Source organism: Marmota flaviventris, chromosome 10, assembly GCF_047511675.1.
Source record: "Marmota flaviventris isolate mMarFla1 chromosome 10, mMarFla1.hap1, whole genome shotgun sequence".
Classification (NCBI taxonomy): Eukaryota; Metazoa; Chordata; class Mammalia; order Rodentia; family Sciuridae; genus Marmota; species Marmota flaviventris.
In genome coordinates this window covers 100,805,898-100,832,628 of record NC_092507.1, presented here as the reverse complement: position 1 = coordinate 100,832,628, position 26,731 = coordinate 100,805,898, and the positions used below count along the sequence as shown (strand labels likewise).

Genomic DNA, 26,731 nt, shown 5'->3' with positions numbered 1-26,731 from the left:
CAAAGTGCTTATACAGATACTTTGGTAAAGACTCTGAAGCCCTCACATCAAGATCTTTGGGATATGTACATGCTGTTTCTGCCTCTGAAACCTAAGTTTGGATGGAATATATGCCCACAAGGAGTGGAACTTTGAAGGGAATACTTGTCCTGATTGGCTTATTTTTCTCAGACCTCACTATTATGATGAAATATGAACTTAGAAAAAACCCTGTGGGAGAGCAGGAAGTGACAGCTCATAGTGAGGAGAGAGTTAATTACCTGTCAGGCCCTTGTACTCAAAGTTGATCCCACTGAGAACAGTTGTTTCCATGTTTGCGGGCAGCGTGTTCCACCATTTGTATTCAAATCCCACAGCAGGTTCAGTCCCAGCTGGGCAGTGGACACAATCTGGGGGAGCCACAAGATCCATCACTCATCAGAAGACTGCAGCCACCCTGCCTGAGCTGCTGCCACACAGACAAGTGGCAGCCGGACAAGGGCAGCTGCTAAGTGCTGTTGCACAAAGTTAATTCAAACTGACTCAACCACATATTGACAACACCTTTAACAAGCTTCAGATGTAAATGCTGACCCTTCACTCTGATACCTCCAACATCCCAGCCATCTTCCTTGTGCACCAAAATTTTCATTTCAAAAAAACTCATATGCACAAAAATGCATATGCACCTTTCAGTCTGATGCAGATAGTTCACATACATTACTGTCACATTACTACTTCGAAATACATTCACAATTGATACACAAATCCCCACAATTCCTTTTTTTCACTGTGGCATATAAGTTCATCTCAGCGCACCAAGCCTTCTAGTTAGCATCTCTGCCACATGCTGGAAGCTTCTGTCATGAGAATTGGGTCCCTGCAGGCGTGAGTCAGATTCACAGATACAATGTTAATTCTGACTCTGACCTACAGACAGGGCCAGCCCTGACCTCTCTTTTTCTGAACGTAGTCTGCAGAGGCAACCTATTCCTCACTCCCTCTCTTGGAAGAGCAGAGTCTGCGTTCGGCTACTCTGAGCATCCACGCAGCGCACCCACACAGAGGACATAAGAATGGATAGGACACAGGGCAGTAAAGAGGTTACCAGAGCCGTTGGAGTAGGAGCCATAAGGACAGGGCTCGCAGGTGCTGTTGTTGGTTTTGAAGAAGCCTGGATTGCAGGGTGGGCAGCGGGTCTTCACACCAGATGCAGGGAGTTTTACCGCTCCCTCCAAGTCCTCGCCACAGATTTTCGGCTTGGCCCATTTGTACATGAGCTGTGTCTGCAGAGATGGATTAAGAATGGTTCAGCATGTGTGAGATTTAGCAGGTGTTTAGGACTTTAACTTGAGGATGCAGGAGTGGGGGTGAGGGTGAGAGGGTGGGATTCTGGGTGAGAACTAATGTTCCACCAGGATGGGGAAAGTTGGTTGGGTCACCGATTTATCCTAAGCACCTAGCTCCAAGCCTGACGCAGGTTTGTGTTCAATAACTGCTAGAAGAATGTTGACTGGATGAAGTGGGTTGCGTCTAATGAGGATTTTGTGACAGAAGGAATGGGGGACCAGTTGTCTTTTTAAAAAACTCTGATTCCACTGCAGAATCTCACTACTACCCTAGCCACAGGAAAAACAGCTGGTAAAAATCCCAGAACACAAAGGCACATGGAGTACAGGGACTTACATAAGGTCTAGGTAAAAAGGGGGTGGTTGAGATGTCCCAATTTGTTTTCCAAGTGGTACATTCTTTGCTTTTGTGTGTGTGTGTGTGTGTGTGTGTGTGCAATAGCGGATAGAACCCCGGGGTGCTCTGCCACTGAGCTACAACCCTGTCCCTTTTTAGTTTTTATTTTGAGATAGGATCTCACTGTGGTGCCAAGGCTGGCCTCCTCCTGCTTCAGCCTCCCACGTCGCTGAGAATACGCACATGCACCACTGGCCACCTTTGCTCTTTCACTTATTCAGTAAACACCTGTAGAAAGTCTGAGACATCTATGTATGTGCCAGACCTGGTGTCTCCATGATGCATGAAACATGACTCCTGGCCTCCACAAGCTTACTGTCTAGCAAGGGTAGTGATGACATAACAATCCAGGAGGGAAGGATGGACATTGTGTTGATGGGTTGTCAAAGCAAAAGGAACAGCCAGCCAACAGGTCAGTGGACCGAGAAGCCGTGTTCTGCCACCCACTAAGGCCATCCCTTGTCTTTTCATAGAAGCATTGGGTGCAGGAGACTTCTGGTGAGTTAGGGGGGAGTGGGCAGCTCCATTCTTCCCATGGCCCTCAGATAGAGTCAGACAAAATAGTGCCCTGATGGATGGTACTGGGGGATGATGAAAATGACCATCTCTGTGAAAAGGTGGGCAAATAAGGCCTCTGTCCCTTTTGTTCAAGATAAGAAGGGACAAAGTCTTGGGCTGTGGGTGTAGCTCAGCGTAGAGTGCTTGCTTAGCGTGCACTAAGCCCTGGGTTCAATCCCCAGTACCAAAAAATAAAAAAATACAAGGTCTTAGGGAGGAGCTTCCGGTGTCTTCATTGGTGCAGACCCCTGGGACTCCTCCTTCTTTCCTGGGCTCAGCTCAGGCCTCCTCCCTGTGAAGAGCAGCTTGAACCCCAGGCTGTGTCTTAACCTTACCCTTCCCCACACTTCTCCTGTGAGTTTCAGGGAGAAGTGGGTTTGGGCAGGAGAACTGACTTGGGTTATCTCTTGGAGCAGCACATTTAGTGGCCCAAAGGGATTGGCCATCCTGGTCCCTGAGAAACCACTGAAGCACAGCAAAAAATCTCCAGGGCAATCATAGGCACCAGCTTGAGGTATGTCCCTGGATTTTAAAATATAATTTAGAGGACAAACTAAAATCACCAGACAGAGCAGAATCAATGTGGGTGTGAGGCATGCAGGAGACTTCTGTAAGGCGCTCTGGTGAATGAATATTCATGTGTTGTGTTGATGTGCACTATATTCATGTGCACTCCTTAAAGCTCATGCCTCTGCAATCCCTTGATGCCACGCTTGGGCTGTGCTATGCGACAGGAGCGCAGACTTTGGCCTGACCCCAGCACCTAGAGGTCCAGTGGTGGTCAGGCAAGGGTAGACACCAGGCTCCAGGCAGCACAGTGTGCTATAGATGTGGAAGGCCTTGGTCTGAGCCCAGGAGAGGCAAGCATGGAGCAGGAGGAAAAAAAGGACAGCCACATAGTCACTTGTTACGCCTAGTGGGGAGAAGAGGATCAGGATTAATTGTGCTCATTTTATAAGTGAATCAATTGATACTAAGAAAATGTCCTTTATTGGGTGGGAGGATTAGGAATTGAACCCAGGGGTGCTTACCACTGAGCCACATCCCCAGCCTTTTTTATATTTTATTTAGAAGCAGGGTCTCACTAAAGCTTAGGGTCTTGCTAAGTTGCTGAGACCGGCTTTGAACTTATGATCCTCCTGCCTCAGCCTTCCAAGCTGCTAAGATTATAGGTATGTACCACTGTGCCAGGCTGGTACCAAGAATATGAAAGTGGTTTTTATACAGCCATGCAGAACACCAGACATAGCAGAACAGAGTTCAACTGACAAAGACTGACATTCTCTTTTGGCTTCTGGGGAAGGGAATAGTGTTCCAAATATGGAGAGGAGGGTTTGTGGCAAGAGATGACTGCAGGAAAACAGTCTCAGTTAAGGACCAGACTATTTCATGCTTAATTAGCAGAGAGAGTTGTCTTTCAGCCAGCAAACATTGATGCATTCTAATAGCTAAGCATTATGCTTCGTGCTGCCTGCAGAATTCCTGACTCCTAATTCTGTCTCCTTAAGGGGCTCTGGCTTAGGGATACAGACAGTTTATCTAGAATGTCTAGTCTAAGATAGACCCAGTTTCATCTTCCAGTCCATCCCTCCTCACTGATGCTGGTCCTCAGATTCACCAAGCACAAGCAGCCTTCTCCACACAGACTGCGCCCTCTGCCTGCAAAGCTCCAAGGGTCCTCCCTCATCTCATTCAGCTCTGCTCAGTCACTCCTAGGCCATCCTTACCTCTTCTGAAATAGCATCTCAACCCTCTCATTCTCTGTCTCCTAATTCAGTTTTATTTCTTTCTACCACTTATTCCCATTTGATGTATTATATACCCATTGTAGTCTACCAGTTGTCTCCTTCTTCAACAGGAATTAAGCCCTATAAGAGACAGATATTGCCTTGGTTTTGTTGTACCTAATGCCTAGCACAATGTCCCAGCACACAGTAGCTGCTCAATAAATATTTGTTGGCTATTGAAATGAACAAACAGCCTCCTCCATGAGGGTGGCTTATCTGGCCCTTCAGGCCTGGTTGCCCCACTTCTGGGCTCCCCCAGTGCCTTTGTCTAGGCTCTCTTTTTCCTCTCTTCAGCCTCCCACACAAGACTATGAGTTCTGTGAGAGCAGGAGTCCGTTCTCAGTCCTCTGTGATTCCCCACCTGCACATCAGTTAGCATGCAACAAGTGTTTGTTGATTCAGTGCCAACCAGAGCACAAAGGAATTTTTCGAGACAGAAGGCCTGGGAGAAAGAGAAACAACAGAGACGGAACCAGTCAAACCATTCTTCAGCAAGTCTGGGAGTGAGAACCAATTCCCAGTGCCAACCTACAAGAGCAGCGCTGGGGAGTCAGCCTGACACGATCCATGAGGAAGTAAGCGGGCATTGACAGGCAGGCATGCCCAGAGGGGTGAAGCAAATGGGAGAAACCAAGCAAAAGGAAATGAAATGGTTTGTGAAACAGAGCATATGGGAATAAACCGTGAAATGAATGAAGCGAAAACAGTTTCTGGCCTGAAAGTGAATAAAGCCGTCTTGCTTTGCCCCCTGATTGTCCCTGGGGTCACTGCACAGGTCTGCAGAGTTTCAGCTGGTACCAGCTTCACTGACCATGGGAACTTCAAACACTGATAAAGCCTAGGGAGCAGCAGGTGGTCTACCTGGGGCTAAGGGGCTCCAAGGCTGTGCAACCCACCTCTCCATTGGCATCACAGGCGGTGTGTGTGTAGAAATAATCTTTGTCTGTGCAGGCCGGGCGTACCTTGCAGGAAGAGGATCCTTTTTCTAATTTGCCGAAATAAGAAAAATATTTGAAGTTGCATAAGAAAGCAAAGCCCTTCCACCACTTGTTCATGACCCTGCAACTCTCAAGCCCCTGGGATATGTTACCACACAGACGTTGTGCAAAGTTGAAAATCCTGCACGCCCACCCTTCCCTTTGCCTCAATAGCATTGTTTCCAATTTCCCAAGCCCTGCTTGGATACCCTTTGCACTTCTCCTGGGTGTTATGAGAAGCCTCTGGCCCCACACTGTGGGGCAGTGGGTCAAGTGACTGGGTCACAGGCCAGCAAGGAGGGAAGTAGCTGGAAATGGCATCCTGCAGGTTAACCACCACCGGCCCAAGTTCCCTGAAACCCGCTACAATCCAGGTGCCTTAGTGTCCCGACTGTCGGTGTTGTTTTTCTACTCCTGAAGGATTGAAGTAAAACGTGGTAAAGCTTAGGGCAGTCCTTTTAGACTTCTATTTAAAATCTTCCCCTGAATATTCTCTTAACATTTGCCTAACATGAAGGCCTTTCACCTTTGAAATCTCCCCTCTCAGTGCAACTGTCCTTCAAAAACAAGGTTGCAATTTCCTTGGATTCTACTTAAAACAGAAGGTTCCTTCCACTTTCCTCAACCCAGGCATCCTAGTACTATCCTTAATCTTGACCCCCACCCAGTGAGAAAAGCTACCAGCTTTACCCTATTCTGTACATTTTCTGTCTTGTTAGTTCTGCTCCAGCCCTGTGAACCCCTGGAAATGAACAACTATTTTATGAATCTTTCTTTACTTAAAGCAATCTATTTCACCTCTTTTGAACTTAAAAAACGTTTTTTTTGAAATATGAGAAAAAAGAACAGCTTTTTCTATCCAGAAAAATATGCATAATTCATGCAAATGAAAATTAAATTTTTTTCCAGCGAATTTGCTTTCTCTAGAATAGAAACCACTGCTTTATAAAGTACACATTATAGGAGCTGGGGTTGTGGCTCAGTAGTAGAACATTTGCCTAGCATGTGTGAGGCACTGGGTTCGATCCTCACCATCACATAAAAATAAATAAAATAAAGGTATTGTGTTCATCTGCAACTAAAAAAATAAATATTTTTTAAAAAGTATATATTATAATACTCCTAGCTGTTACCACTACTTCTAATATGAATATTATGTCCCCTGCAGGTGAACACTTAATGATGGTGTCATTTCTTTCACTCTTTACACTCTTGATAGGTGGCATGGTATAGTGGAATGAGATTTTAAGTTAGAAAGATCTAGATTTGGATCCTGTTTCATTATTTAGTAGCTGTGTGACTTTAGGCAAGTTACTTCATCTCTCTGAGTCTCAGCCCTCTCATCTGAAGAACACTGTCTTCCTTGCTGGAGCCAGCATGTGCCTGGCACTTTGGAAGTAGGTACTCATTAGATGGCAGTAACGATTATTACCTGCATGTTTGCAAATTATTTTTTATTTGGAAACTGTCACAGGAGATTTAATAAGGATTAAAAAATCTCTTTCCCTCCCTTTCAGATAAGGGCTTATTTCTCCACTGATCCCTTCTTTTTGCCAAATGACTTCCTAGATCAGAGACCCTCCTAATTGCAGACTGGTTGCCCTGCACTGGGAAGTTTCCTCAACTGCGCATTTCCTGGTCTCTTCAGTCCCTGTCTTATTGGGGGTGGGGTGGGGGGGTGGGGCAGAAGGGAACCACTGGTGGAGACAGCTGGAGTCTTCTCAGCTCATTTATTTGGTTAACAAGCAAGAGGCCCAATTTAGCATAAGGGATCCAGGGACTGCCAGAAGAGGTTTGAGGGGAGACGCTGAAAACGTGCCAGTTCCCAGGATCTTGTGTATTGGGTCTAGCAAAGTACAAGGTGTGTGTTAGAAAATGCATTCTGCACAAAGACCCTGCTCTGCTTGTCAAATATTTGCTTAACCTGACGCCTTAACTCTGGGCTTTAACAAAAATGGTCCAGCTGTTTACACACTAGCCACTGTTAAAATGGTTTTCATAAATTATTAACCCAAATGCTGAGATAAGCCTCACTTTGCCAGCTCAGGTTTCATTCAAGGTGTTTAAGGAGTACACTCATCAAGTTTAAAAGATCAGCCTAGATGCTTTTTGGCTAAGGGAGCAATGTGATTTGGGTAAAGTTGGCCCTGGGCAAAACTATAAGAAGACAAAGTTTATCTCAGAGGGCCCCAGCTCTTCTCAATATCCTTCCTCCTTTCAGTATCTTCTCCCCATCTCCACAAGTACGATGCTCTCACTTGGACCCATTTTATCAAAGGAAAAACTAAGAATTCAAGGACCTGATGACACAAGGCCCTGCTTGGGTACCAGCTCAGACTTGGCAACCCCCTTAACCTCTCTGAACTTTTCTTTACTCCCTCACTATGCCCTGAATAATAAATTAGATAATGTGTCAATTGTAAAGTTCTATACATATGACTTACTATTGTAACCTATACTAAGAGTATTTTCATATTAAAAGTGGAATATCCAAATAAGCCTTAATGAAAAGGAATTAATAAAAATCAGTGCTTACTACATTCCACGCCCCTTTCTAAATGCTTTATCTGCATTAATCAATCCCCATAATAACTCTATGAGGTAGATATAATTATTTTTGTTCCCATTTTAGAGAAAAAGAAATTGAGGCACAATCACTTCTTGGCCTTTTTGGTTAAGATCAAGGGTAAGATCAACTGGGACACAGACAAGTATTATGCCCAAGCTGTCATAGACAGTAAGGGGTGGAGCAGGGGTTGAACCTAGCCACTTAGCTCTGGAGTCCATACTCATCAGCTCCACATTCTTATTAGGAAATGGATTGCTGACATTAAACATGGCACAGAGGAATTAATCCTAATGGTCAACTCTTAGGTTTAGATGAGAAAGATGCTTCAAGTCAAACTTTTGCCCTTAACATCTCTCCTGTGAGTTCTCCAGTCTTCAGCCCTGTAAGCTCCACCTTAGTTTATGTTCTGGATACCAGCAACTGCAGCTGCTGCAGAAGCTCCCAATGGTGGCCTCTGCCTCCAGCCATTCTCTTCCTCCTCCACATGGCAGCCTGAGTGGTCTTTCAAAAGCATGGGTCAGGTCAAGCCCCCCCACCCCTGGCTTAAAGTCCTTTAATAGTCTCCACTGCTGATAGGATCAAATCCTATTTTTTTTTTAATTGACTACCATGGACTAATTGCACTACTATAGAGCACAGTGCGATATTTTAATACATATACCATGTGTATTCATCAAATCAGGATAATCAGCACTTCCATCTCCTTATCATTTCTTTGTTTTTGGAACATCTGAGAACCTCTCATCTACATTCTTCACAAAATACATAATAGGTTATTGGGAACTATAGTTATCTCACCCTGCTGTAGGGTAGACCTCATTCCTCCTATCTAAGTGTGTTTTAATACCTGTTATTCAACCTTCCCCAATCTCTCTGCCACATCCCCAATCCCTCTGCCTCACTCTTCTCAATCTCTAGTAATCACTATTCTACATTCAAGTAAACTTTTTTTTTTTTTTTTTTGGTGGTGCTGGGGATTGAACCCAGGGCCTTGTGCATGCAAGGGAAGCACTCTACCAATTGATCTACATCCCCAACCCTCTCAGATAGACTTTTTAAAAACAACTTTTTTTAGCAAATCCTAATTTTATTTTATTTTTTGCACCAGGAATTGAGCCCAGGCGTGCTTAATTATTGAGCCACATCCCTAGCCCCAATTTTTCTTAATTTGTCTCTCACCTGCCTCTTAGCCTTGAATGCTGCTTCCCTCTACTCAGTCACCAGCCATGCTGGTTTGTTCCCCAAGCCTGTGGCCCTGGCTTACACTCTTCCTATTCCAAATATCCTGCTCCCATTGTATCACCAATTCATCTTTCAAGATCTTAGCCAGTGCAGCCTCTCTTTCTCAGAGAGACCTAAACACCCCTCCTTTTCTGCCTCCCCTGCACACTAAACCCAGCATTCCTATCCCAACCCCTACTGCACTATCAAAAGTTACTATACTTAGATGTTTTATAACCATGTTTCTGCTTTTTGACAGGTTGGAGGGCAGACACCATCTCCAACTGTAGCACCAAGCCAGTCCTTGCAGGCACTCAGAATGCACTTGTATTCGGATGAGTCTTCTGTCAAGCTCTTCATGAATGTTCCATCACAGGCTCTTATCAGACTCTCTGCATTTTTCCCAGCCTTTCACTGACCCTTTGGAAGAGTTGGGTCTCAAAGAAATGTGACTCTCTTTGCACCACAAGCTGGTGAGGTGACCAGAATGTGACCACATTCTTCAGAGTAAAAACTTACTTCCCAGTCAAAGGTGCAGATTGAAAAACTGGTGGCAGAAGAATAGACTCCAAGAATTCAGGTTCCAAACTTAACACTTTCATAATAGCTCTCTATAAAAATCAGTTTATGTAGAGTTTATTAAAACACTTCTGGGCAGGTTTTCTAAAACCACCTTGCCATTCAAACCCTTGCACAATTGCTGAGCTTAAAAAGGAACCGGAGACATACTAACAAAGGCCACCATTGATAGATGCAGAGCAATGAAGAGGAATAAGAAATTCAAGTGGAAAAACAGGAATTTAGACTTAGAGTTAAAAACTTCCCCCAAGATCTAAACTTTCCTGTTCTCACTGAAAACTACACTTATTTGGCAAGACCTGTGTCAATAAATAGGACTATTGTTTTAGGAGTAGTATAGAAAGAAGTAATTCACAAGGTCAGTGGCTAGTCTTGGCCAAGCAAACACACCATAATGCCTGTGCCAAGTGTGGGTATTTCTCTGTAGGAATATAGGGGTCTGCTCAAGAGAGGGCCTTGTGCTGGGTTTGCACATAGTTTTGCGTAAGAAAGGGAAAAGAATTGTGATGAATATTTTCAGGGGCAAAAAGGGGATTCTTTCTCTCTCCCTTCTTGTTTCAGGACCTGCCTTGCAGATTGGACCTCCAATACCATCATTGGCTGCCTGGGCAGAGAGCCCTCTGGTGGCACTGCCCATCAGTGCTTTGATGCTCCCTGGCACCTCAAATGACCAGGCCCTGTTTCTTATATTGGGTGTTTTAGGAAGCTATCCAGTAACTGTAAAAATAGGCTGCTTCCAGCTGTCCCTCAATATCCCTTAGACCAGTGGTTTCCAAACTGTGTTCCAAGGACTGCATTTCTCCAAAGTGCCTAATTTGGATAAAAATCAATATGGTAGTGCACACTTATAGTCCCAGCTACTCAGGAGGCTAAGCAAGAAGATCACTTGAGCCCAAGAGTTCAAGGCCAGCCTGGACAACAATAGCAACATCCCAACTCAAAGAAAAAAAAAAGTCTGTTTTGAATTCAACGGAGATTTAGTTTGACAAAATATCCTTAACTTCCATCTTTAGACCTTGTTATTAAAGTGGTTGTGCTCTTAGCCTGATTTGATCCATAAAGCATGCATGTACTATCACATTATATCTCATAAATATATACAATTCTTATTAGTCATCTAAAAGTAAAATACAACTTAAAGTTTATGCTCATCAATATAGCCTCATGGTTCCTATAAATTAACTTTGATGATAATTGTTAGACATTAAAAGACATAAATTTATATGCCCCTTTTATCTACTGTATCTGTAGTTCATAATTATAATTTTTTTGGGGGGTGTTGTGCTGGGAATTGAACCCAGGGCCTCACACATGTTAGGTAAACACCCTTCCACTGAGCTACATCTCCAATTCTGATGGTTTATAATCATAATCTTATATAATCTTCATTAAATAAAAGAGATTTTACTGCTTACAAAGAAAGGATTGCAATATCTTTCCCTATGGTGCAGTTGGAGGAGATATGGATTGTCAAGAATCATCCAGGTTCCAGAAAGGAAGGGCTTAAGAATTATCATCTTCCGCTTGGCCAGAAGGATGGCTCTTCTCCCTGTGTGTTTGTGGGTATCCCCATCCCAATTCTTCCCACCCTCAGAAACGTTACCTGAGTATTTGTCAGGATCACATGGGTGGCAAGAGGTTTCTCCTTTATTTGAGTAAGAATTGGCTGGGCAAAGTTTGCAGAAAGAGGAGCCCTGCTTAGCTGCATATGTGCCAGGTTTGCAGGGGAAGCATTCTGAAGTGTAGGCTACCCCTAGGGAGGAAGGATGGAACAGAAAAGCAAGAATTGAGCCTGGGCACTGAGATCCTGGAGACCGACTCCCACCCCCCCAGGAAGTCAGCAACAGACCCATTTCCAACCCTGGTCTCAGTACCTGTTATGGCAATATTTCTCACAAGCACGGGCTTGGAAACTTTGGACCACACTGAGAAGGCTGTGGTTCTCCAATAGAGGACATTATTACCCCGATTTAGCTCGACCTAAAAATGACCAAAAGGAGGCCTTAGTTCATCGCAGAGACAAGCATTGCCAACTTGCTGGTTTAGCCTCTCACCTGATAGGCAGTGCCTGTTCTGACCCTGTCCTCCCCCAGCTTTGCACCTCTTCTCAGCTTGGCTCAGCTCCCCTTTCGTAAGCCTCCCCTTACAACCTCTTGTGCCCTCTCCCACTGTTCCTTGCATTGCATATGCCATGAGCATCACCTATGGCAAGGCCAATAAAGGGACCCAAGGGTCTTGGTGGGAGGGTGACTGACATCCCTTCATTCTTCTCTGGTTCTTCAGTATCAAAGCTGGAAAGCTGCTGGTCCTTGAGGTGAAGCCATAGAAGCAACAAGCCAGCCCACATGCATATTCCACCACTCAAGAGGAAAGCAACCAGGCATCCTCATCAGACCACTCCCTCCAGGGACACAAGAGTGGAGGCTCAGTGTGGGGGAAGTCCTCCTTTAGGAAAGGCCTTGCTCCCTCCTCTGGGCTCTCCAGGAGAAGGCTGATGAGGTACTCACGCTGTGGGATTCCCATCCTTTCTCCGTGGTTTTCATCCACCTGGAGTCATCTGCATTGGGCTGGCACTGGTCATTCTGGACCTGAAGCAGCAGGAGTTTGGGGTCAGAGTTCAGCTTTCTAAGGAATAAAGGGCCTTGCCCCGTGCTGCAGAGCCCTTCAGAGGGCCCTTTCTGATGGAAGAAAAGTTGCCAGTTTTCTTTAGGACTGAGTTAGGGACATGAGCCTTGAAGTGGGGTGGGGTCTAGCTACACAAAGAGAACATCAGAACATTACACCAGAAAAATAATTTGCAGCTCAGCCATTTGTATGCTGTTTTCATGTCTGGGCAGGGCGAAGCACCTAGGAAATTCACAGATTCCATTCTTTCCCCTCAGAGTCCTTTGACTTTTGCCTTTTCTCCTTGCCTCCTGAGGCCTCCACTCATTTGCCCACAGTCCTCTCCAGAGGGGAAATAATTGTGATTTCCCAAGCATGACAACACTTGTGACTGATTCCTGCAAATGACTCTGAGCCTCAGAGGCTTTACCTCCCTCCCTCCCAGCACCTCCCCCCATCCCCTCACCCTCACCACCCCACCCCCACTCTTGGCCAGGGGCTTACAAAAAACTCAAAGATGATGCTGGAGTCTGGGTAGTAGTACTCAAAGTTAACAGTGCCGGACTGCTTCAGGTTGACAGCGTACATCAGTGTGGCTGTGCACTCGTCGGTGTTGGAGGCGATGTAATCACCCCGTGGAACCCACTTGGACCTGAGAGGGAACAGGAATCAAGTTCACTGGCAGAAGCACAACCCACCAGACTTCTGGCCATGTACAGGTATCACATTCTGCTGGGTCTCTGGGGAATTCCAGACTTGTGCTTCACAAGCCAAAGCTTAGATCTGAAAATGCTCATTGGAGAGTGATAAAAGGAACTCTGAGGTAGATCGAGGAGCCTGGAGTACAACCAAGAGGAAGACAGACAGGTGAGACTGCACAGTATGCAGTACTATGCAAAGGTGGATGGCAGGTGAGGTGAGGGATGGGAAACGTTTATTAGTTGCTTACTATCACCCAGGTCTGGGAACGACATGCTCTATAGTCATGATTTCTTTTTGTCAATAAGAGGAAGAGCTGTTTTTTCCCATTTATCAAATGGGGAAACTGAGGCTTGGTGAGTATTTTGCCCAATATCACAAAGCCATCAAGTGGGAAGGCTGGGATTCAAACCCAGGTTGGCCTAACCCTGAATCTGTCAAGGTAAGTCAGTAGACGCGTATAGTCTTCGGAACCCAGAAGTTCATCCAGTCTAGTCCAGCTGTTGTTCTGGAAACATCCACTTTAAGATGCTACATGTGAATGGTTTTTATTGGAAGGGGAAGGCAGAGAACCCTGGAGAAAATTAGTCTTGTCAGGTCTGTTTTTGTCTCCTAAATCTGTCTTAACCCTCCTGCTTCCCACCATACCCTCTCTGAGCCAGCCTCCAAACTCATCCACATCCTGTCCTGCCTCTCCAATCCCTCTCCACACCATGGCAGGAGACATTCCCTAAAATGAGAATATGACCACACCATTGCTCAAACACTCCCCTCTGACTGACTCCTCGTTGCCCTTAGGACAGGGTGTACATTCCTGCCCCACTCCTTATATTTCAGCTCACAGAATTTCTCTCAATTCCTTTGCCAAATTTTCTCTTGCCCTCTTCCTGAAACGAACTTCCTCCTCCCTCCTTCCTCCCTCCCTCCCTCTACTTAATTTCTCCTGCTGATTTAGAATAAATGCCACTTAGTCTAAGAAGTCTTTCTTGATTCTGTTTCTGCTACACGTGTCTTAATTTTCTATTTCCCTTCTCCATAGCCATAATCCCATTCCACTTCAGTTATCTATAATATATTATCAACTATTTAAGGCCTATATAAAGGTATAATAAGCACACAAGTTCAGCACCTTGCTTAAGTAATACACACAGCAGAAGCCTCCGGGCACCCCTGGCCAGTCTCATCCCTTTTCCTCTAACATATCCCTTCCCCACTGCCAAGGGACCACTCTCCTGAATGTGGTACTTAACATCCCATGGAGTTCTTTATATGTGTCTCTACACGATATATCATATGATAGTATTTGGCTTGGTTTTAAACTTCACATAAATAGCATCATACCTCTATGCTCTGAAATGTACTTTTTGAGGGGAGAGTTTTAAAGTGAAACTCTCCCCCACTTTGTGTGTGTGTGTGTGTGTGTGTGTGTGTGTGTGTGTGTTGGAAATTGATCTCGGGACCTTGTACATCCTAAGCATGCATTCTTTTAAAAAACAATTTTTATAATAACTTAATTTAATTCATTTATTTAATGTGGTGCTGAGGATTAAACCCAGTGCCTGACATGTAATAGGGCAAGTGCTCTACCACTGAGCCACAACCCCAGCCTTCCCTAGCATGCATTCTACCACTGAGCTATGCTCCTGGCCCTTCTTTTCATTTTCATTACCATACAATAATCCCTTATATGATTCTACCATATTTATTTATTTCCTTACCATATTTATTACTGGCTAATGGACATTTAGATTGTTTCCAATCTTTTGTTCTTGTGCACACTCTACTATGAACATTCTTTTTTCTTTGTCCTTAGACACATGTCTGAGTGGGATGCTTGAGGGTAGAGCCTCCAACTTTCCCAGCTACTGCCACATTGTTCTCCAAAATGGTTGATCAATTTACACCCACCAGAAGTGTAAAAGAGTCCCTGCTGCTTCACATCCTCTCCAATTTGGACCTGTCAGACTAAAATTGTTGCCAATATGATGTCGTAGGAAATGAGCGCCTAACTGGGCTTTATCTCTTACTTCCTTGATTACTAATGAAGTTGAGCATCTTTTCTGAAGTTTATTTGCAATCCACATTTCCTCTTCTGCTCATACTTTAATTCCTCTTCAATTGTCTGTCTTCCTAGTTGGCCTGTAGATTCTCTGAGGGCAGTGACCAAACTTACCTGTGCACTAATGTATCCCCAGCATCAAGCGCTGGGCCTGGCACCTAGGGAGGACTAGGGGGGATTAAACAGAGGATATGAGGGAAGGGTGATCAAAGACAATCCCACTGTTTCACTGCTTTGTCTGAGACCAGCCCAAGTCTCCAACTGCTTAATAATGGCCAGTTAAAGGAAACTTAAACTAATCCACAGGGTTCCCTTGTGTCTGCCATAATAACAGGGCATATCAGGCTCTTCCGTGATCAGTATTACTCTCAAAACAGAAACAGAAACTGAGCTCATTCAAAATGCCCCAGCTAACCAAATGGCATTGATTCTCCTTGTTGAAAGAGACATTTAATGTATTCCACAACATCAGCTATAAATAACTCCTGAGGTTTAATGAATAATTAAAAGGATGCCATAAGTGGGTTACATTTGCAAAATGCATCACAATTCTGATTTTTGTCTGAGTGGTCCCTGGTGAAGATATCTCACATTCAATAATAACAACATGTTTTGATTGATTTCTAGAGCCAGAGGCATTGCTCTAAATTCTTTTACATGTATCATTTCATTCTTACCATATTCTTTAAGAAGAGTACTATTTTTATCATAGTTTTTAGGAAGAGAAAACTGAGGGCAGAGGTGATCAGGAAACTTGCCTTAGGTCATTTAGCTGCCATCTGCACATGTTTTTCATTTTTAATGTTTATGGGGTTTTGTTTGTTTGTTTGTTTGTTTTTGGTACTGGGGATTGAACCCAGGGGTGCTGAGCTACATCTCAGCTCTTTATATTTTTCGTTTTGAGACAGGGTCTCTCTAAGTTACTGAGACTGACTTTGAACTTGTAATTTTCCTGCCTCAGCCTCCTGAGTAGCTGGGATAATAGGTATGCACTAGCATGCCCAATTTGTTTACCTTTTTTAAAAATATTTTTTTAGTTGTAGATGGACACATATCTTTATTTTTATTTATTTATGTTTATGTGGTGCTGAGGATCGAACCCAGGACCTCACGTGCGTGAGGTCAGTGCTCTACCACTGAGCTACAACCCCAGCTATCTTTTTAATGTCTACATCTATCTTTCCCTCAGTATTTGGTCTTCTGTCTCCTTCTTAACCACATATAACACCCTTTTTATTACTCCCCCTAACTCCTGCTCCCTCTTGCCTTCCTGGCTGCTGATGTCAGGCTGTTCCCAGCATTGCAGCCAGGAGACATCTACCCAGGAACCCTGTAGCCTCCCCACAAATCTCAGGCCTGCCACGGAGACCCTGTTCAGTTGGTCTCTTTTGTTCCCAATGATTTATTTTGGGTCCACTTTGTGCCAGACAGGGTTAGATGCTGAAGAGACACAGCAACAACCAAGCAGACCACATCCTCTCCCACTTGAAACTTATATTCTCTTCCAAGTTGAGGAGAGAAACTTAACTAATCATACTGTGCTAGATGTCATAAGAATTACAAGGTGATGCAAGAATATGTAATATGAAGGGATTGGTTCTTTGAGGAAAGTGAGTTTTAGGCAGAGACATGAGGGGTAAGGAGGAGTCAGCTAAGGGACAGGAGGTGGAGAAGCTGTTCAAAGGCCCAGAGGAGGGGAGGAGCCAGGCTGCCAGTTTGCAAAAGAGAGAGAGAGAGTACTTGAGAGAGGCTGGGGAAATGGGCAGAAGGCAGAAGGCAGAGGGCAGAAGCCAGATGGACAGCGCCCCAAGAGCAATGGTTACAGAGGCACCAGGGTTTTGAGCAGGAAAATGCTGTAGTTAGATTTGTGTGTTAAAATCAATCTGGCTGCTGGATGGATGTGGCCTGGAGAAGGCAAGGAGTGGAAGCAGGAGACTAGCTGTGAGGTGTTGAGGCAGAGCAGGCAGGAGGTGACTAACTCTGGCTTGGGTTAGGCTGGAGGCAGTGGGGCAGGAGGTGACGCTGGCTTGGGTTAGGATGGAGGAGGCAGTGGGGCAGGAGGTGACGCTGGCTTGGGCTAGGATGGAGGAGGCAGTGGGGCAGGAGGTGACGCTGCCTTGGGTTAGGATGGAGGAGGCAGTGGGGCAGGAGGTGATGTTGGCTTGGGTTAGGCTGGAGGCAAGGGGACCGGATTCAGGTTGAACAGGACAGCCACTAGGGTTTTTGCTACCAGCTCAATTGTTGCCTTTCAAAACCTCTCCAGGTGGCCATTTCCTCTCCATTTATCCAGAGGAGAAACAACCTTTCCCTCCCTTCCAGGGATGTTGTGGGATGCCTTAAGATCCTGGCTCTGAACCCTGCAACCACAAGTTGGTATTGACCGGCCCACATTCTGCCTTGCTAGGAGGTAATGATTTCTGGATTCTCAGCGCAGTCCCCAGAGAGAGGAGAAACGCTTCCTTTGCATGGGTAGGAACTGACTGAGCCAGGTTTGTACTTGTCCAGGATCAAATGACATTCAGTCTTGGGATTCAGATAGGCATTGGTCTTCTTAATCCCACACGTTCTCTCTCTTTTTCTGGCTTGTATCCTCTCTGGCTCTGGCTCTTATTATCATGCTTATAATTTTAACACATAAAACTGAACTCTAAAATAACCAAAATTGGATTTTTGAATGTCCACCCTGTGGCTTATTTCTTCTGGGATATTTAAATACAGGCATGGGAAGCATTGCTCCCAGTTTTAGAAACTTAACTGCAACACAGTTCTTCAGTCCCTTTTATTCATTTCCTGGGTACAAGAAACTTCCCTTTTCTTTCCTCCCACATTTATTGTCAATATATTATTAAAATTTTATTTATTATTTATTTATTTAATTATTTTGGTACTGGGAATTGAACCCGGGGGGCACTTTATCTCTGAGCTACATCCCTTTTTATTTTTTTTTTTTATTTTGAAGCAGGGCCTCACTAAATTGCCTAGCCTGGCCCTGAACTTGCAATCCTCTTGCTTCAGCCTCCCAAGTCTCTGGGATTACACACATGTACCACCACATGCAGCTGTCCTTGTCAATATTTTTTAAAAAACAACGTATGATTGCTTTTTGCATCTTTGCAACACCTGCTCCTTTTACTCCCTAGTACCCACTTGCACATCATAAATATTACTTGGAGTTGGCAGGACGGGGTAGTCAACAATTTGGGAATGGGCTTGAGTTCCAGTTTTGCCAGTTGTGAGCTAGATAACACAGGTGGATCACTTAACCTCATTGAGCCTCCAGTTTCTCATCTCTGTAATGGGAACCATAATACCTATTTTCATGGGGTACCTGTGAGGATTATAGAAAATAATGTATGTGAAGCATCCAGCACAGTGTCTGGAACATTAAAGGCCCATATGAAATAAAAATCTAGCTGTCCAAGTATCCTGAGCTGACTCTTCAACTACTGGTCAATAGCGTCATCTGAGTTAGAAAATTTTCTGGTCATTGGGGTCTCTCCAGTGGTTTGGAAGTCTCAGCCACCATGAACCAAAGCTCTAGTCCTACTCTATTCCCCCCAAATTCATTAACTCAGATTAGGCAGAACCAGTTTTAGAAGTTAGCATAAAAGCCAGGAAGGTATCCAATATGCTGCACATTGTGTTCCAGTCAAGTCAAGGAAGTTTACTGGCTGATCCAAACTTCCATAGTGGAAATCTGATTAGGTTTTTGTTTTAAATAGACTGGACCATTTGACCCTGTCCCCTTACTATCCCCTTTATTTCTTCATGTTTCTCATTGTCACAAATGCCTGCCAGTCACAGGTAAGCTTAAGAGTAGACTGAGGTGGCAGTCACCTCCAACAGTCCTGTGGGGACCTACTGCTGCCTTCCCCCTGGCAGCCTGGCTTTCTTCTCACCTCCTTCCTCCCTGCTGGGCCGAGGGTGCCCAGCAGCCTCTTCACCAAAGGGCATGGGGTGTGTGCAAACTCACAAAGTGCAGTTCTCAGTGGACTCTGCGCTGCTCTCATCCATCTCCATGTTGGCTGAGAGGCTGGCAAAGCCATGGGGCAGCTCATCCCACTCGTCGAACCGGATGCCCGTGCCAAGGGAGTAGCGGCCCTCAGCGCACGGCTTGCAGGACTGGTCCTTCATATCCAGAAACTCCCCGGCATTGCAAGAGAAGGCTGGAAAGCAGGGCAGGGGCAAAGGAGGGGTGGTGAGGTCACTGTGGCCCCTGGAGGGGTGGATGGGCTGAGGATATTCTAAAGGGAGCAGCGCAGGGTTGGGATCCTGGAGTTTGGCTCACTTAAGATTTAGGGACATGGCACATACTATGTGATACTATTTATATGCAACCCAGAAGAGGCAAAGTAATAGAGACAGAAAATGGACTTATGGTTGTTTGGGGGTGGGGGAAGGAGAAGGGGCCTGAGGAGAGATTGTCCATGAGATGAGTTTTCTTTTCATGATTAAAATGTTCCAAAATTAGGGTGGGGATGGTTGTCACAAGTATTCTAAAAGCCACTGAAATTTACCCTGTAAGGGATAAATTTTATGGTGTGTGAATTGTATCTCAATAAAGATGTTATTTTAAAAATAAAAATAAAAATTTAGGGTTGGGCAGGCTCTGACTTGCTGCAGGACTTTGGGCTCATTCCTGATAATCTTGATTCCTCTGGAGAGACACCTCAGCCATTCTGAGCATGCTTCAGGGAGGAGGATGCCGGCCCCTGATGGTAAAACATGGTCCTTCAGCCTTGAATTTCCCCCTTCAGCCTCTGTCCTCTGTCTTTTCCTTTCTGGTTCTCCTGCTCCCATGTTAATTAAGATTCTTGAGACCTGTTAACTCAGTCATTGCAATTCCCTCATGACTAGGCCCCTGTTTCATATTTTTGCTTATTCTGGGGTCAAGGGTATCTTCCTAAAATGTTGTTTTTGTACTTTGTTTTCTCTCTCTCTCTCTCTCTTTTGTACTGGGGATTGAACCCAGGGGTGTTTGACCACTGAACTACATCCTCAGCCCTTTTTATTTATTTTGAGACAGGGTCTCACTAAGTTCCTGAGGCTGGCCTCAAACTTGGGGTCCTCCTGTCTCAGCCTTAGGAATTGCTGAGATGAGAGGTGTGTGCCACTGTGCCTTGCCTGTTTTCTTTTTTAAAATAATCAGGTACTCTTCCTACACTGATTACAGAATTAAGCTCTCAGCCTGGCACTCAGAATCTTCTCCTCCAGTTTCCCCAAAATCTATTGTTCCAGCCTGATCTCTCACTACAGACCTTTCTCCACTCCACCCTGGGTCCCAGGCTCTACCTTGAGCATATTGCTGATTCCACCTCCAAACTTTTGCTTCAATGGTGGTCCCAGCTGTTCCTCATCACTAAGCATCCATAATCCCCATTCTTCCTCACACTGTATTAACTCATTGCATTTTTCTGCCAGCCGCTGGGCTCTGGGCTGATGGGGGTTGGCTGGCTCAGTATTGGCACAGACATCGCAGGAGCTTCATGAAGGTTTGCCCAAACAATGAATGGATGAATGACTGTCTGCTGTGAGCTCCTGTAGGCAGGGACAGTGCCTTATTCATCTTTGTGGTTCACACAACACTGGAATGTCGTAGGGCTTACACATGGTAGGAGCTCACTGAGGTAACCTGAGTTAACTGAAGATGGTTCACTTGTTTCTGTTAATTACACCACACTTTTGCTCAGATCTCAGCAATATCCCTTCATAAATTTAACAAGTTGTTTACCTGCTGAACCAGCCAATGAGCTAAATTGACTTTTTAAGTCTCCTTTCCAACTCTTTGAATAATTCCTTAGTTCTAAAAATTTCTTAATTTTTATTGTTATTTCCTTGGTATTCCTAAAAGAACAGTTGAGGAGAAACAGCAACCAATTGTAGGGAAGTTGTCACTACAGAGGCAGGGCCAGGAGTTGCGGCAAGCCACTGCCTTCCTGATTACATAGTCAGATCCACAGTCAGGAAGAGTCTTTTTCCCAGAAGTGATGCCCAGTGCATTTTTAAGGTCTGTCTCTGCAGAAATTTATTGTCTCTGGCTTCCTTTTCAAGAATGAAAGCAATCAATGTTCCCTAAATGCCCGATTTTGGCTGGTGAGTATAGATTGAAGAGAAATGCACAGGCAAAAAGAAAATGAATGCTGACAAAAACCAAGTATCTGGGTGGCACATGGCTGGAATTGCTCATGCTGTGTCCACAGATGGTATTCTATTTATCTATCTATTTATTTATGATTCTGGGAATTGAATCCAGGGACACTCTACCACTGAGCTACATTTCCAGCCCTTTCTCTATATTTTTTTAAATAGCTTTTTTTTTTTAGTTGTAGATGGACACAATACCTTTAATTACTTATTTTTATTCACATATACTAGGCGAGTGCTCTACCACTGAGCCACAACCCAGCCCCCTTTCTATATTTTGTATAGGGTCTACCTAAGTTTCCCAGGCTGGTCTTGAACTTGAGATCCTCCTACCTCAGCCTCTCGAGGAGCTGGGACTGATTTAAAAAATAATAATAAAAGATTCAGATGCCCAGTTTGCATCCATGAAATAACAGTTCTGTACCAATTTCAACAGCGTTAAGGACGGGGACTAACTAGGGGACAGATCTGATTCCTTAAGGCAATTGCACTATCAGGAGGAGCCTAGCTTGGATACAGGAGGCTTGGGACAAGAAGGTTACAGCTGAGCAGGAGGGAGGCCCTGAAACAGGAAGGTTGCTTACAGCACTCGGTGCCCTTGACGGGGTCAGGGAGACTGGTGCACAGGCCTGGGGTGTGCGGCACGGCGACCCTCCACCTGGAACCTGTGCTGTCACATGCGGTGTACTCATAGTGGTACTCCGACTGCAGGGGAGAGAACAGTGGGCAAAAGTGCATTAGCAGTAATCAAACATTAACAATTTTCTGCCCAGCATGAGGGTTGCTGACACTCACCATCACAGCAACAGCCTGGGAATTGCTGGCAGGAGCCAAGGCACTGTGGTGCCCAAATGTTGACGAAGCTCCTAAGAGAACTACAATAATGTGGGATCATTTCTTTCCACCCGGACATGATCTGGTCCTAAAAATACATTTTTTGTGTGTGTTTATTTGCACTTTCTTTGCTATTGTGTATAAAATATCCTGATGGAGCAGAGGAACAAGGTAACAGAACAGGCTAGAAACAGGTGGGTTTTTTCTCATCCCAAACTGTAGAATTTATGAGCAAGGACATTCTAAATGCAAGGGCTGGTCCACAAAAAATTTACAAGGGATTGTTACACAAGCTGTATTTCTAGTTCCCTGTGTTTCTCTCTCCCCCCACCCCAGCCTAGAAAGACTATGAATTCCCACTTGCATAACGAAAATGTCACATTTGGCCCAGGCAGGTGATGTGCTTTCAGCATGTGAGCCTCTTCATGCTTAATTTCTCTGTGTAAGAGGAACTCCCTGTTTGGTTGCTTTACCTGAAGTAGAATTAACTCAATAGTAATAAAAACAGTCAAACCAAGCATCGAAATAAAACAACAAAAAGCATATAATCAACGTGCCAAATGCCATTGAACATTTCTTACTTTTTAAAAATCTTGCAAAGAAACAAACAATGGTCCACAGAATTAATGATGACTTTTGTTCAGATAAGTATTTTATAGTCTGCACTTACCTTACCCCAAACTATACTCACAGCCATACTTGGTTTTGTTTTGTTTTTACATTTTTTTAGTTGTAGATAGACACAATTTTTAATTTTTTTTTTTTAGTTGTTGATAGACCTTTATTTTATTTATTTATACACAGTGCTGAGAATCGAACCCAGTGCCTCACATGTGCCAGGCAAGTATGCTACCACTGAGCCTCAGCCCCAGCCCTGGACACAATATCTTTATTTATTTATTTATGTGGCGCTGAGGATTGAACCCAGTGCCTCACACGTACAAGGCAGGCACTCTACCACTGAGCCCCAGCCCCAACCCCACAAAGCCATACTTTGTACTACTGTATCCATGAGAAAAATAGAATGAATGACCTCTTTCCACCCACATGAAAGCATGATTGTATAACATGCATAGATGTAAGAAATTGAGACAAAAATTGAGATGGTTTGGGCTGGGATTGTGGCTCAGTGGTAGAGCTCTCACCCAGCACGGGCGGGACCCGGGTTCGATCCTCAGCGCCACATAAAAATAAAGGCATTGTGTTGTGTCCATCTACATATAAAAAATAAATATTAAAAAAAGAGAGATGGTTTGAAGTTTTCTAATCTATTGTATCAGGTCCAAACAGAAGAAATATTGCATTTCTTCTGTTCTACGATTAACATTTTTTTTCACATTTTACATCTATGAAATCAAAGTGTGTCTTATAATAGATACAGTAAGGAAGCACTGTCATATTTTAATGGATAGAGTCTTTCCTTTTTTTTTTTTTTTTTTTTCGACACATAAAAAGTGGTTTGCCTCATAAGCAGTGGCATCTCAGATGTTTTGTTTCTCATTTTGTGTTGGCAGAACCTTAGGATGAGGAAAAAACAATTTCAGCCTCCATTTTTATTTTCCTGTCTTATAAATATTCACCAAATACATACTGTATGGCTAATATGTAGAATTCTGAGCTGTGTTCAGTGGCTTGGGACAGCAACACATGAACTAATTGACCTTTGAGGTGAACTCAGGAGATTGGGGACCAGAGGAGGGGTACAGGAAGAACTGGGGCCTAACATTCAACCAGAATCTTTGGTTTTGAATTTATGTATGTATTTATATATGTATGCATGTATATTTTGGTACTGAGGATTGAACCCAGGTGCACTTTACCACTGAGCCACATCCCAAGCCCTTTACATTTTTCATTTCAAGATAGGTCTCGCTAAACTGTTGAGGCTGAACTTGAACTTGTGATCCTCTTGCCTCAAACTCCCAAATCTCTGGGATTACAGTGGTGTACCACCATACCCAGCTGGCTTTGGATTTAGATGTTGCTGTAACAGAAGAAAGACAGGACATCAGGATGGGAATGCTTTGTACCTTTGGGCTCCCAACTCCTTTTTCCTCTTAATTTCTGTACGTTCCTCATCTCAGAGGATGTGAAGGTTAAAAGGGGGAACTAAACAGATATTGATTCTAGTTCTAACAATACTTTCAAAGGGTCTTGCTGCAAGAATGAGGAATAGGTAAAACTCACAGTATGTAAGTTGAATGGACAATTAAGTGAAGGCAGAAAGAATTTGGTGTTCTGTCCGAGAACATAATTGTCCTGGTTGTTTATAGTGCTTTCATAGTTCCCAAACACCATCCTATCTGATCTTCACACCTCCCAAAAGGCAAGCAGAACAGGGTTTGACTCCTTCGAGAAAAACGGCTCTTGATGGGTGATTAGCTTGTCCAGCGTCACACAGCCTATAAGTCCCTGGGCTAGAACCCAGACCTCCCAACAGGAATCCTTCTCCACTTTCATAGGTCTGATCAAACACAAACTCACACTGGGCCAAATTTAACAGTCATGTCTAAAACATTAAATATGACTCTGTTGGTTATCTGCCAGCAGCAAGGCTAGGCTGGCTTCTGAGACCTGAGAATTGGTGTTAGAATATCTAACCTTGAACTAATAATTTTAGTTCACTCTAACTGCACTGAGTTAGGCCTTTGAAGGTGCATGGGCCAAGTTCATTCCTTTTCATTGGCTTTCATTTGGTGTCATTTGGGTGCCACTTGGGTGGGAGGTTTGCTGGGGAAATGGTGGTTCTGAGACTTAGAAAATTTCCATTTCAATGTGTGCTAATTTTTTTATGCCACTTGGGGATGTGCACACCATCCAAGGTTGCTGGCTTGCTGCAGCTGTTTCAAACCTGAACTATGCTTTGAAATCGTACCATTTAAAACAGAAACTTACATTCAATCAGGGAATAACTGGAAAGCTTCTGCAGTTATATTCAGTGTTCTATGAACAAATCAATTCCTTGACAGTACCTCAATTTACCCAGTGATCCACCTTTGAAAGAAAACAATCAGCATACTGCACAGATTCATGCAGGAGATACACAAACACATTCAGTGTGCATATATAGCACACAGTAACTTCTTCCCCACTGTGCACAAGTAGAATGACACATGTCCAAATCCCAGTGTGAGACACAGCAGGCAGTGGGTGCTGCCTGTTCATCAAAGAAATAATAGAAGGATTTAAAAATGAAAGGTGGGAACCTTTAGTTAATCCATACTCCTCTAGCATCATCTAGCCACGTAAAACTCATGGGCACCTAATAAAGAGGAGGAAAAGATCCTGAAGTTGGAATTTGCTCTGCCTAATACTGAGCTATCTGTTGGTAACACTGATCTTACAGCTTCAGAAGAATTATTCAGACCCACAATATTTTTAATCCTTCCTATCTAGGTATTAAATGGACCATGGAAAAATAAAACTGCCAAGTCAGGATGATACGTAAATGGAATTCTGTCCTTCTTTCTACCACCCCAATTATTTCAAAATAACATGCCTTAGTTTAAAAAAAATGATTATCAGAGTAATAGAGAAGAGAGTAGAGATTGACAGTAATCTATAAGAGTTAGATGCTAGAGAGGATTTGATTGCCATCACTGTGGATGGATGAGGTTTAAACTAGTGAGCTGGTGACAAAGTCTTATGGTCCACAATAGAGGTGGTGGATGGCCATAAGGACTGGGGATGCCTTTTTGGTGTGTCCTAAGTAAACAGGAAAGTTAGAAGTGACCCCGCTACCCTATTACCATTACATGTGCTCAACTTCTCTAAGCCACAGTTGCTTCTTGGGAAAAAAGAAATATACAAATACCTGCTCCATAGGCAGAACTGCTGTACACAGTTGTAAGGGCTATTCCCAAGGTTTCCTAGCTCAGGGCATAAGTCCAGGTTGTGGTGTGCCTCACTGTGGGATTGCACCTGCCTAGACAGGGTTGTCTTTTTCTCCATGTGCACTAGATTAGCTGTAAGCATAATTAAGATGAGATAGGTCAAGCACTTAGCACAACAGGTTTTTTAATTTTCAAAACAAATCAATGAGATAAATACTATTATTGTGCTGTGTGTGTGTTTTGCTGGGCATTGAATCCAGGGCCTCACATGTACTAGGCAAGCACTCTACTCTGGGTTACACTCCAGCTCCTTATTTTACAATTTTATAGATAAGAAAGCTGAGACCTTGAGAAATGAAATCACTTGCTCAAGGTCACATAGTCATGGGATTGCCAAGCCAGGATTGGACCCAGGTTATTGGACCCAAGTCATCAGGGTCTTTGTTCAAGTGTGCTGGTATTTGAAAACAGCCAGCATAGGCCTGTTTTACTCTCACAGAGTGTGTCTGGGATTAAATTCTGGCTCTCAAACTGCTAGAAATATTACAAGGAAAGCCAAGCATGTGTGTGTGTGTGTGTGTGTGTATATATATATATATATATATATATTTTTTTTTTTTTTTTTTTGGCAAACAAGGCCCAAGGGTTAAAGACTCAAGCCCAAGGCAATGTGGAATGTGAAGGCAAAAAATGAATTTTGAACCTTGTGCTAGGCGAGTGCTCAACCACTGAGACACAAACACAACCCTGAGGATTGAATTTTATGTAGTAAGTAGCAGGGAGGAAAGTAACCCTGACCCAGAAGTAGGTCATCTCCAATGATGTGATTTTTTGTTGTTGTTGTTGTTGTTTTGGTACGAGGGATTTAACCTCGGGGCACTTAACCACTGAGGCACATCCCCAGCCCTTTTTTGTATTTTATTTAGAGACAGGGTCTCACTGAGTTGCTTAGTGCCTTGCTGTTGCTGAGGCTGGTTTGAACCCGCAATCCTCCTGCCTCAGCCTCCAAAGCCACTGGGATTACAGGCATGCGCCACTGTGCCCGGCTTTTCCAATGTTTTAATGCCAGGTTTCCCATAAATGTGTATTGTGTGCTGGGTGAGGGACTGCCTCAGATAACTACTTTTAAGATCTTGATTATT

At 44.0% G+C, this 26,731-nt stretch overlaps 1 protein-coding gene across 5 annotated transcripts in view; it reads right to left on the bottom strand.

Moving 5' to 3' along the window:
- The window catches only part of Elapor1 (endosome-lysosome associated apoptosis and autophagy regulator 1), an 83,771-nt gene that overhangs the window by 17,462 nt on the left and 39,578 nt on the right, over window positions 1-26,731 (bottom strand). For 3 of the 5 annotated variants that reach the window (XM_027922069.2, XM_071618145.1, XM_027922068.2), the window contains exons 2-10: window positions 21,507-21,627; window positions 18,752-18,944; window positions 12,525-12,672; window positions 11,924-12,004; window positions 11,291-11,396; window positions 11,020-11,169; window positions 4,967-5,055; window positions 1,088-1,265; window positions 261-389 (exon numbers count right to left, since the gene is read on the bottom strand). In XM_027922069.2, coding sequence (XP_027777870.2) covers window positions 261-389; window positions 1,088-1,265; window positions 4,967-5,055; window positions 11,020-11,169; window positions 11,291-11,396; window positions 11,924-12,004; window positions 12,525-12,672; window positions 18,752-18,944; window positions 21,507-21,627 — 1,195 coding nt within the window. Of the gene's footprint in view, window positions 1-260; window positions 390-1,087; window positions 1,266-4,966; window positions 5,056-11,019; window positions 11,170-11,290; window positions 11,397-11,923; window positions 12,005-12,524; window positions 12,673-18,751; window positions 18,945-21,506; window positions 21,628-21,717; window positions 21,765-26,731 lie in introns of those variants that run through there. The other 2 variants (XM_071618146.1, XM_071618147.1) reach the window with 2 other exon arrangements.